Source organism: Bubalus kerabau, chromosome 5 (assembly GCF_029407905.1).
Source record: "Bubalus kerabau isolate K-KA32 ecotype Philippines breed swamp buffalo chromosome 5, PCC_UOA_SB_1v2, whole genome shotgun sequence".
In the NCBI taxonomy this organism is placed as follows: domain Eukaryota; kingdom Metazoa; phylum Chordata; class Mammalia; order Artiodactyla; family Bovidae; genus Bubalus; species Bubalus kerabau.
Window position 1 is genome coordinate 56517756 of NC_073628.1, and position 12513 is coordinate 56530268.

General features: G+C 50.6%; 1 protein-coding gene and 1 non-coding gene across 2 annotated transcripts in view; both read left to right on the forward strand.

Moving 5' to 3' along the window:
• The first annotated feature begins 4479 nt into the window (after positions 1-4479).
• TRNAC-ACA (transfer RNA cysteine (anticodon ACA)) lies at positions 4480-4551 on the forward strand. Its single transcript has one exon. It is a non-coding gene; the product is annotated as a tRNA-Cys (tRNA).
• A 7680-nt stretch (positions 4552-12231) lies between these two features.
• The window catches only part of NFASC (neurofascin), a 196098-nt gene continuing 195816 nt past the window's right edge, over positions 12232-12513 (forward strand). The window contains exon 1 of the mRNA XM_055581727.1: positions 12232-12343. Coding sequence (XP_055437702.1) covers positions 12237-12343 — 107 coding nt within the window. The 5' untranslated portion in view covers positions 12232-12236. The remainder of the gene's footprint in view (positions 12344-12513) is intronic.

The following is a 12513-nucleotide window of genomic DNA, read 5'->3' on the forward strand; positions in this document are numbered from 1 at the left end:
TGCCATTTCCTTCTCCAGAAGATCTTCCTGACCCAGGGAATGAACCCAGGTCTCCCGCATTGTAGGCAGACGCTTTACTGTCTGAGCCACCAGGGAAGTCCTAACGAGAATACTGAAGTGGGTTACCATATTCTTCTCCAGGGGATCTTTCCTACCCCAGGGACCAAACTTGTGTCTTCTGCATTGGCAGGCAGATTCTTTACCACTGAGCCACCAGGGTAGCCCCAACACAGTCATTACTTAAAATTAAGTTACAGAAGCTCACAATTAAATAATTATATTGAAGACAAAAGTAATAAGTAACACAAGACATCATTTCTAATTATTCTACTACACTGTACTGTCATCTATGATCGTGAGGCTGTTCCTGTCTATTGTTTTGGTGTGTGGGACATAATATAATCCTGAGCTACTCTGTGCGTGCTTCCCATCTTCACATTCAGTGACCGGAATTAACTGTGGTGGGAGAATTTACACCATAGGAATCAGAAAACACTACACATTAGGGCTTCTCTTTTTTCCCCAGTAAACCTATTGTTATATATTTACCAGGACATCTGTGCTTCAGACAGACTCATTCTCGCCCTAACACACAAAAATATGTACACAGTGGCCAAGTGACTGCCCAAGGAAGGTTCTCTCTGGGCAAGGGGATGGGCAGGTGAGAAGCTTTTGTTTGTTCTTGGATTTTTTACAGCTGGGTGTTAGTGAGGGAAGAAACAGTATGTGGGATTCTTCTCCCCTTCCTGGCCCCCTCAGTTCAGTTCAGTCGATCAGTCATGTCCGACTCTTTGCGACCCCATGAATCGCAGCACGCCAGACCTCCCTGTCCATCACCAACTCCCGGAGTTGACCCAAACTCATGTCCATCGAGTCGGTGATGCCATCCAACCATCTCATCCTCTGTCATCCATTTCTCCTCCTACCCTCAATCTTTCCCAGCATCAGGGTCTTTTCAAATGAGTCAGCTCTTCGCATCATGTGGCCAAAGTATTGGAGCTTCAGCTTCAGCATCAGTCCTTCCAGTGAACACCCAGGACTGATCTCCTTTAGGATGGACTGGTTGAGTCTCCTTATAGGATCTCCTTGGTCATGGTACCTGATCTCTATGAAGCAGAAGGAGTTCATGGCCCCTGAAAATTTCTTAGGTGCTTTGAATCCAATTATGGCTAGTCATCCACTCATTTCAAATGCTCTCCTGTGTCTGAGAGGGTAGGTACCCTTTATTCCAGCCTCAGCTTCAACAAGGAAGTGAGTGATGGGGACTCAGGCTGATGCAGGTGCTCCTCAGCAGGAAGACGGCATTTCCCCAGCTCCTGACATTCAGAGTTGAAAGACTTAGTCCATCTGAAGCCCCAAGAGAGAGCAAGATGTAATTATTAAGGCAGCTTTATTTACAAAAGAATTATTATTTATTAGAGAAATTATTCTTGTAAATAGACTCTTAGAGGATCCTTAACAGGAATTCTACACACAAAACTATAAAACTGTGACGAACCTTGGGTTTAAGGTTTAGAAGCACATACCAGCCCATCTGCCCAGACAGATCAGTACTCTCCTGGGTCCACCCACCCAGAGGAGGTGGGAGGCAGGAGGGCCACCCATCAAGGCCTGAGTCTACAGACACGACAACGTACTGATGCTTATTTAGAACAGAAACCTCTTCCTGCTGTCTCCCAGGGGTTCTGTGCTAATAAACCAGCACTAATAAGAAACAAACAGGAGTGGCCAACCCATAGGCCAGGCTCTCAGCTGCCCCCTCCTGGCTCCCAGCTCACGCCGATCCTGGCAGTGAGCAGGGATTGTGCTGAGGGCCAGTGGGTAGGAGAGGGCGGAGCAGAGAAGCCTGGGTTCTGGGGCTGCAGAGCGCAGGCACAGCCCGGAGGGTCTGGTCCAGGACAGAAGGAGGCGTCCCGAACCATGTAGACTTCTGGTCCCGTTAACAGAGTGCGACCACAGTCTGCAGAAGATGGGGAGGACCTGCAAGGTACAGGGATGGACAACCAGGAAACACGGACAGACAAGAAATGTTTGCACATTTGCTGTGTGCAAGAGGCAGCATCAGAAAGGTAATTTGGAGGTTCAAGGGTTGCAAAGGGTAAGACATTTCCATGGTTTATGGAAAACAACAGGAAAGACCATTGGAAATCTTAAAATCTTACCTAGAATATCAGTGGCTACCATGTAACAAATCTTTTGTGGTTGCTACATGTGGTTGATATATATATATATATATATATATATATATATATATATATACATATACAGAGAGAGAGAGAGAGAGAGAGAGAGAGGAGCTATATTTCCATAGCCAGCATGTTTATATCTGTCAAATATGTGTGCTTCTCCAAGAAATAATTCTAATAAAGTAACATTCATTTCATACATAAGAAGGGAAGCAGACGGTTTTCAGGCTATGAAGACAGCCACATCTATTTACATTTCTTTTCTTTGGTCTGTTCATTATTTATGTATTTGGCAATACCTAACCCTAATGTGTTTACTTCAGTTAGCCTGTATTTATTTATTAACAGGGCATTCTTTAAATGTTGCCATGCCTGCCTTAGACCATAAATATCTGTGTGATTCCTTGACCAGCAGCCTGCACAGCGCCACCTACCGGGAGGTGCTTCATTCGTAGAAGCCTGCTGCGAACCACTGTGCGAGTCGTGCGAGTCGTGCGCGGCACAGCTCCAGGTCCCGCCAGTGCTGTCCAATAGAACTTTCTTTAACGACAGAAATGTCCTTCAGTCTTGGCTGAAATGTGGCTACTGTGACTGAATTGAATTTTTTATTTTAATTAAATTTTTAAAGAATTAATTTGTCTGCGCTGGGTCTTCTTCGCTGCGTGTGGGCTTTCTCTAGTTGCAGGGAGCAGGGCCGGGGGCGCTCTGGTCGAGGTGTGTTGGCTGCTCACCGTCGTGGCTCCTGTTGGGGAGCGCAGGCTCTCGGGCACGCAGGCTTCAGCAGTCGTGGCCCTCGGGACGGTTGCCCTGCGGTGGGTGGGATCTCCCCAGACCAGGGACGGAGCCCAGGTCCCCTGCATTGGCAGGTGGAGTCTTAACCACTGGACCGCCAGGGAATTCCAATGAGCTAGATTAAACTGAAATAGCCACCTGTGGCTCGTGGCCCCACCACTGGGCAGTGTGGTCTATACTCGCAGCAGCTCTGCTTTTATTCGTACATTCATTCAACTGTTGAATAAATATTTATGGAGCTTCAGCTACGAGCAGCACGCTGTGTTTGACTCTGTGGAGGCACAGAGAATAAAACCTCCCTACTGTCAGGAAGCTTCCAGTCTAGTTAGGGAGACATGTATGTAAAGAAACGTGGTATCACAAGCTATGAAGAGAGCGTCTGACACGCACACTGCTGCCCAGGTGAAGACAAAGGGAGAGGGGCCGGGTCTGGCAAAGGGAGAGGTTGTTTTTCCCCACCAGAGAGATGTTTAAGCAGGGTCTTAAAATAGGAGTCTACTGCCAAAATAAAGTGAGAGAGAGGTTTCGGGAAGAGGAATTGTTTAACATGCTTTAACCATTTGATTGTGGTGATACGGATGCTCTTGTGGTTAGCAGTGCCTGACCCCTCTCAGGACTATTTGTACAAGTGAATTTGCAAGACAGCTGCAGAAGAAGTTCTTTCGGCAATGATTTTCTAAATGCCAGGACTCCCTGCTGGAGAGGGATCTTGTTCATTCCTGTTTGGGGACAGGATTATGCCTAGAAAATTAGTCCTTATAGGCCTCTGGAAAACCAAGCTTTCATATATTTAGAGAAAAAGAGTTTGAAGCTGGGCTGTCTTCTTGCTGGCTGGCTGGCTGGAGGAGAGAGGAAAATGTAAACAGGTGTGGGCTTTTCACTGCAGTGGAGAACAGCTCCAAACAGCCTACTTTCGCCTGCACATTTATGCAGGTGAAATTTGCCCCAAATGATCATAGTGGGCAGCCTTTAAAGGGGGAAATATGCTTCGTGTACAAGCATGAACTGGAGTGGCTGCAACTCTTGCTCACAAATCAGGGACAGGGCTGCAACAAGGGCTGTTCCAGGGCCTCGCCTCCCCTCTGCCTGCCTCCTTGTTCCCTGCCAAGGGTGCAAGACTGATTTCCACACCTTGCAGAGGGTTCCACATCTGCGAGCTAACAACACGGACATCGTGTGTGCTTTTCAAGTGACCTTAGGGCCTCAGCCTTCCTGCCTTCAGCAGTAGACGTTTTTGTTTTTGTTTTAATTCCAAAGCAGGAAGTGAGAAATCAAGTAGAAAGGTGCTCTCCAGTCTGGAACTAGACTGGACCTTTCCTTTGGGGGCTGAGAGTAGGTAGTCAAGAATGCGCCAGATGCAAGGGCAATATGGGGCTCGTGGAAAGGACCATGTGTGTCCCCAAGTAGGGGAAGGATCAGGGCCCAGTCTCAGCTTTCTCCCTCCTTCCCTTAAATCTACATGCAAATCGAGGTTTAAACTCCCCTTCTGGCTTAGGGGACTTCCCTGGTGGCTCAGATGGTAAAGCATCTGCCTACAATGCAGGAGACCCGGGTTCAATCCCTGGGTTGGGAAGATCTCCTGGAGAAGGAAATGGCACCCACTCCAGTATTCTTGCCTGGAAAATCCCATGGATGGAGGAGCCTGGTAGACTACAGTCCATGGGGTCACAAAGAGACACGGCTGAGCGACTTCACTTCATTTCACTTCTGGCTTAGGGAGGCGAGGAAATCCTGAGGGAAAAGGAAGAGGGGGTGAAGGTTTCTAGCTTCTTAGGGGACCTATGGAAAATGGGGTCCCTAGTGACGTCTTCCATTGACTTTCTCTATGCCTGCCCCCTGCCCCCACGCCCCGCACTGCGAGGAGCACAGGCTCCTGGATCTTTCTAAAATCTTCAGTACTCCGTCTGAGCGCGCGACTCAGCTTGCTTGGCCACATCCTCACCCACCTCCCTGCCCCTTAGTGTGGCCATCACTCTGCTCCCCTTGCCCATCCACAGGAAGCTAGAATGTCTATCTTTCAGCACTGGTCACACAATGGGGCAGTGTGGGGAGTGCGGGGGACGTGGGGAGGGGGCACATTGGCATCTCTGAGACCTTTGCAGGACTCCAGATTCCACCACTTACCATCTTCAGAGTTGGGGAGCCGTCCCCAGAATCACCCGCACTTTGTCACCAATTGCAAGCTTGGGCATCCCCCAAGACCACCTCAGGTCCAATAATTTGCTGGGAGGACTCACAGAACTCACTGGAAGCTAGTATACGGCTGGTTATGCTCTATCACAGCGAAAGGACTCAGAGTAAAGTAGACACCGGAAGAGGCGGAGCCCAGGAGAGCTCCACGTGCAGGGCTTCTGGACGTCCTCCCCAGGGGAGACGCGGGGACAGGGCCAAACCCCAGCAGGGATGTGTGATGGTGCGCACAGAGGACAGCCAGCCGGGGAGGCTCACCCGAGCCTCAGTGTGAGAGTCTTAATTGAGGCTCAGTCACTTCCCCAGTGACTCAGCTGGTAAAGAACGTGCCTGCAGTGCAGAAGACCTAGGTTCGATCCCTGGGTCGGGAAGATCACTGGAGAAGGGCATGGCAACCCACTCCAGTATTCTTGGGCTCCCCTGGTGGCTCAGATGGTAAAGAATCTGCTTGCAATGCAGGAGACCTGGGTTCGATCCCTGGGTTGGAAAGATCCCCTGGAGGACAGCATGGCAACCCACTCCAGTATTCTTGCCTGGAGAGTCCCCATGGACAGCAGAGCCTGGCGGGCTAGAGTTCATGGGGTTGCAGAGTCAGACACGACTAAGTGACTAAGCAACAGCAGCACTTAGACTTGGCTGACCCCCCTTGTGGTTGACCTAAGTTTCCAACCCTCTGGCGGTCATGCCCCCAAACCCCCACCATAAACCACATTGTCAGCATAGACTGTCTAGTGAGGCTGAGCCCCTACAAGCAGACAAAGACCCTCTTGTCATGCAGGACATCGCTGGACATCCCAGGGGTTTAGAGAGGACCTCCCAGGAGCCAAGGGCAAAGGCTAAGCCTGTCTTTGGGCAAGGTTAATCCTTTACCTGGTTACCGAGGTGGTGCAGCAGCAAACAAGCCTCCTGCCAATGCAGGAGACACAAGAGAGGCAGGAGACACAAGAGAGGCAGGAGACACAAGAGAGGCAGGTTCAGTCCCTGGGTTGGGAAGATCCTCTGTGTAGGAAATGCCAACATACTCCAGTATTCTCCCATGGAGAGAGGAGCCTGGAGAGAGGACCCCCTGGACTAAGGGGTCTCAGAGTTGGACACAACCGAACATGCACACACACGCAATACTTTACCACATCCCATCTGCATGATGCTGCAGTTTACTAATCTCACTGGGCTTTGATTTCCTCATCAGTAAATTGAAGACAGTGATGCCAATCTCACTGGGTTTTTGTGAGGACTAAATGATCTAACATATGGGAAGTTCAGTTCAGTTCAGTTCAGTCGCTCAGTTGTGTCCAACTCTTTGCAACCCCATGAACCGCAGCATGCCAGGCCTCCCTGTCCATCACCAGCTTCCGGACTCCATCCAAACCCATGTCCATTGAGTCGGTGATGCCATCCAACCATCTCATCCTCTTCTCCTCCTGCCTTCAATCTTTCCCAGCATAAGGGTCTTTTCAAATGAGTCAGCTCTTCCAATCAGGTGGCCAAAGTATTGGAGTTTCAGCTTCAACATGAGTCCTTCCAATGAACACCCAGGATGGACTGGTTGGATCTCCTTGCAGTCCAAGGGACTCTCAAGAGTCTTCTCCAACACCACAGTTCAGAAGCATCAATTCTTCTGCACTCAGCTTTCTTTATAGCCCAACTCTCACATCCATACATGACCACTGGAAAAACCATAGCCTTGACTAGACGGACCTTTGTTGACAAAGTGATGTCTCTGCTTTTTAATATACTATCTAGGTTGGTCATAACTTTGCTTCCAAGGAGTAAGCGTCTTTTAATTTCATGGCTGCAATCACCATCTGCAGTGATTTTGGAGCCCAGAAAAATAAAGTCAGCCACTATTTCCACTTTTTCCCCATCTATTTGCCATGAAGTGGTGGGACCGGATGCCATGATCTTCATTTTCTGAATGTTGAGCTTTAAGCCAACTTTTTGACTCTCCTCTTTCACTTTCATCAAGAGGCTCTTTAGTTCCTATTCACTTTCTGCCATAAGGGTGGTGTCATCTGCATATCTGAGGTTATTGATATTTCTCCCAGCAATCTTAATTCCAGCTTGTGCTTCTTCCAGCCCAGCGTTTCTCATGATGTACTCTGCATAGAAGTTAAATAAGCAGGGTGACAATATACAGCCTTGACGTACTCCTTTTCCTATTTGGAACCAGTCTGTTGTTCCATGTCCAGTTCTAACTGTTGCTTCCTGATCTGCATACAGATTTCTCAAGAGGCAGGTCAGGTGGTCTGGTATTCCCATCTCTTTCAGAATTTCCCACAGTTGATTGTGATCCACACAGTCAAAGGCTTTGGCATTGGCATAGTCAGTAAAGGTCAATGGGAAGGGCATGGTACAAGAAAGGCTTCAACAAAAATTGGGTCCGTCCTGATTTTCTCCAAGTGCTCTGTACTCAAGCTTCTAAACTTGCCCAGGGATTCATTCCCTCTCTCTTCTCCCAATCTCTTATGCCAACTGGCTTTTATTTTTCTCCCAGAAAAGAATTATACTCTACATGCTATTATGCCATTCTTCTTTTTAAAAGATATGTGTGTGTATTATTATTTCTTAAGTGGCTCCAGACCTCTCCACAGGGCTTTCTAGGTGGCACTCATGGTAAAGAACCTGCCTGCCAATGCAGGAGACACAAGATTCCTGGGTTGGGAAGATCCCCTGGAGGAGGGCATGGCAACCCACTCTGGTATTCTTGCCTGGAAAATCCCATGGCCAGAGGAGCCTGGTGGGCTACAGTCCATGGGGTCGAAAAGAGTCAGACACGACTAAAGCAACTTAGCATGCACACATACCTCTCTACCCCGTAGATTATACAACCTATTTGACCACTGACCTCTGGATGGTCAGTGAACGTCCTTGTAATACACATTTTTGTGATTTGTGCCAGTGTTTCTGCAGGCTAGAGTCCTAGAGCTAGCACTGACGGGTTAAAGGCTACATTAACGTTTTTGATGGCACTGGCAAATTGCCCTATATCAAGTTAAACCTCCAGCAATAATGCAGGAACTGTCTGTTTCCCCACACCTTCTAGGGGCCATGCAGAAAAGGGTGGCTGAGGGTATAACGGACGCTGGTGGGGCCCAGCCCTGTCCCTCAGCACTGCCAGGCCAGTGTCCCCCAAGCACTTGAGACAGCGCAGAGGCTTTCTTTTGGCCTGAGCCCAGGGTAAGGCAGGGCTTATGCAGTTTGGTTGGGAGCCATGAGATGCGAGGGAATCTAAGAATCATTCGTGACTCAACACTCAGCATTACAGAGGACACAGGAAGTGAGGCTTCAAGTCTAGGGTCAGCAGAGTGATGCCTGCTGGAATTTCAGACAGAACTAGAGATACACACTCAGGGAAGAAAAGGATACAGGAAGGCCAGAGAAAGGTCTGGAGAGTATAAGTAATCGCTTTCTGCCCTTGGCACCGAGTCAGCCTGTTCCTGACACACAAGCGTGAGCCCAAGCCAGTCCCTGTTCCCAGAGCCTGTCGCCAGCAGGTGGCGCCCTCCCCTAGTCAGGGGGACTCGTCGGACGGGAGAGCACCTGCTGCGCGCGCTCCGCCCACTCCCCTCTGGCCCAGAGTTCATTTCCTCACACCACAGCTGTGAGAAGCGAGTTCCAGTTGAGTTTCCACCACCAAATCACTGTGATTTTCTGTCTCTCCAAGCCTCAGTTTTCTTAGCTGTTTTGAAAAAGATGAAGGAAAGGAAGAGAAAGCTGGGCAATAGCTAACATGTGCGCAGAGCGTTTTAGTTTAGGAAGGACCTTACCTGATAGGTGTTCACTTTATCCCTTTTTTTACAGATGAGAAAAGTAAGTCTTAGGTTAAATGATCTGCCCAAGTTCACCCTGCTGGTCAGCTAGGACTTTCTTGGCAAATCCCATGCTCCTTCAACATCAGAAGGCTCTAGGAGATAATCTTCAAGAAGATAAAAATTAATATAATACTTGAAAGCTTTGAACAAATAGACATAGACAACTGATGGAGAGTTTAGAGTTGAATTATAGATAATTACTATATGTGATTATGCCTAGCCACTGTTAACGGAGAAGGCAATGGCACCCCACTCCAGTACTCTTGCCTGGAAAATCCCATGGACGGAGGGCCTGGTGGGCTGTAGTCCATGGGGTAGCGAAGAGTCGGACACGACTGAGCGACTTCACTTTTCACTATATGTGAGGGCTTCCCTGTGGCAACAAAACAAACCAAAAATGACAAATATTAAGGAAAAAACAAAAAGTTTGCAGGAACTGAAAAGGTCCATTGTAAATAGCATTTAAGTAATCATAATAAATACTAATTCTGATTTAACCAGTGTTGAGATCTGACTAGATTGGGAGGTTGGAGAAGAGAACAGGACAGGTATATGTGAAGAGTGTCTTTCATAGGGTGGAATCAAGAGATAAGGCCTAAACAGGAGCAAGAAGTTGCAACATAGCATCTTATTAGATACACAGAAGTAAACAGGCAATAACCAAAGATCAAAAGGGTTGAAAGTGATGGCTTCTAGAGAGGGGAAAGCATGAGAGAAACATATTTTGTAAGAAATCTTATAGAATGATTTGGCTCTAATTCATATTGTAATTCTATACTTGTATAATTTAATAATATTTTTCAGAAGAAATAAAAGGAACTTGCGCACATTCATCCACATCTGAAGTGGGAGGTGGGAGCTGAATCCCAGCAGCTGTCTGAGCTGGTGTCATGGCCACAGGCAATACCACCTAAAAAGTATCTCCATCTCATCACTGCAGAGAGCCCGCAAATGATCTCAACAGGAACCCAGCAGCTGACATACAACAGATGCTTAGAAAAGGGAAATTATTTTCTTTATTCTATGGAGACAGCCACAGCTGGACACGTCCAGTGAGAGAGTAAGGGGGTCCTGCCCTGAGTCCAGGCCTAAGGGCCCTGGTGCTTGGAAGCAACTTTCTCTAATCTTCCTAAGTTTCTCCTTAGTGCTTGGGACCAACTGGGGCCAGTAATGCATCTGCATGGGGCTCCCCAGTGTCCAGATTCTCCCCTTCAGAGAAATTTATAGCATTCTACATCACCTGGCAGTGGGGCTGACCAGACACCCCAGGAGGCTCCTGAATGCTGCAGGGTCATCCCAGGGCCTCGTGGTCAGGCCCCACTCCAGGAGCATGCACTCCTTTGTTCATAGGATTGTGTGAGAGTGGGCTGCCAGAATGATGCTGAGACTAGATGTTGAATGAAGTCAACTTGTTTGTATCGATAAGGGACCCTGCAAAAACGTTTGCCCAGGGTTCCTGACACCTAGAGGCAGCCATGCTCTCAGGTCCTGTCATATCAACCCCTTCCTTTCCCATCGTATAGACTTTGCCTAATAGCTGTAATTGTAAGTCTCAAAGCACCTAACTGAAGAGTGAGATACTTTGTTGGGTATTTGGATGATTCCTCTATTACTGGCCGTCATCCATTCCTTGATCAAGTATTGATTGAGCACCTACTGTGTGCTACGGCTGGGAACAGCTTGTGGAACAAGACACATTCCTGCTCTCCCGGAGCCCACAGGCTGGAGAGGGGACAGGGAGGCATGGGGTGCAGCTCAGCAATCGTGGTGCTAGGGCAGGGGCTGTGTGAGCGCAGGGAAGGGGGCTGAGTGTGCTTTTTTTTTTTTTTCCCTTGGCTTCTTTGGCTGTGCCACATGGTATGTGGGATCTTTGTTTCCAAATCAGAGACTCCTGCATTGGAAGGGGGGAGTCTTAACCACTGGACCATCAGGGAAATTCCCTGAACATGATTTTGAATGGAACCTCAGAGGGGGGCTGCCAAGGGAACTGTGGTTTGGGATGAGGGATAGACTAGAAACTTCTTCCAAGTGCTCTCCCCACCTAAGGTTATGTGATGCCCCAATCCAGATCTCGCCATGGTTTCAGGTGACAATGAACTCGTGCCGCTCTCAGCCTGCACAGGGCCTCACAGTTGCCAGTTATGAAGGGATCATCTAATCAACTTTTCATCGTCCAGTTGAGAAAACAGGCCCACAGAGAAGCATCTCACCACGAGACTCAGAGTCAGGAAGAGACTTTGGATGTCTGGCCTCCCAGTCCTGGGCTTCTTCTCCCTTAACTCAAGTCTGGGCAGGGCCTGAGCCCATTTAAATGAAATTTCCCGCTTTTAAAAGAAGACCACTCCACCATCAGCAGGTGTCACAAAATTGCTCACGTCCCAAGTTCGGGATTCAACAGCTCTCCAGTAAAGAAAAGCTCCTGAGAATCTACCAGAAGTAAATCTCCCTGGGAACAAGCCCCCCAATGAGTCCCAGTCTAATGGTGGAGGGGCGTGCACAGGACAAACGCGATAGTCCCGGATAGCCCGCCAGCGTGTTCCCTCCTGCAAGTCTGGCTCGGCGAATGGAAACCGGAGCGGATCACTACCGTCTCCAACGCCCGTGCGCAGAGGCCGGGGGTCCGTGCGAAGAGAAAGGCGGCGCGGGCCGGGCCCCGTAAACCTCTAGCCCGCGCCCCTCCAGACCCTGCCGGGTCTCGGCCGGCGCGCTCCCCAGTCCGGCTCTCTCCTCCCCCTCCCCTCCCCTCCCCCTCTCCCTCCCCTCCCCCTCCCCTCGCCCTCCCCTGCCTCCTCTGCCCTCCCTTCCCCTCCCCCTCCCCCTCCCCTCCCTCCTCTGCCCTCCCTTCCCCTCCCCCTCCCCCTCCCCTCCCTCCTCTGCCCTCCCTTCCCCTCCCCCTCCCCCTCCCCTCCCTCCTCTGCCCTCCCTTCCCCTCCCCCTCCCCCTCCCCTCCCTCCTCTGCCCTCCCTTCCCCTCCCCCTCCCCCTCCCCTCCCTCCTCTGCCCTCCCTTCCCCTCCCCCTCCCCCTCCCCTCCCTCCTCTGCCCTCCCTTCCCCTCCCCCTCCCCCTCCCCTCCCTCCTCTGCCCTCCCTCCCCCTCCCCTCCCTCCTCTGCCCTCCCTTCCCCTCCCTCCTCTGTCCTCCCTTCCCCTCCCCCTCCCCTCCCCGTCCCGGCGCGCGCGGGGAGGCGCGGGCGCGCGCACGCAGGCGGTCGGGGGCGCGCGGCCGCCGGGGGCGCGCACGGGCCGCGCTCTGCCCTAATGCGGCGGCGGGAGGCGAGCGGCGCTGCGGGGGACGACGGGCAAGCGGCGGCGCGGGCGGCGGACAGCGCCGACTGCACCCGGGGCCGGAGCCCCAGCCCTTGCAGGTAGGCACGCGCGGACACCGGAGACGAACTGCGGGTGGAACGGATTCGTGGAGGCCCGTCCAGCGCCGTCCCCTTGCTCCCGCCCTTCTCTGCCTGTCTCCATCTCTCACCGGAACCCACCCTCTCCTTCCACGCCCCGACCTCTCTCTCCGCGTCGTCACCTGCCCGAG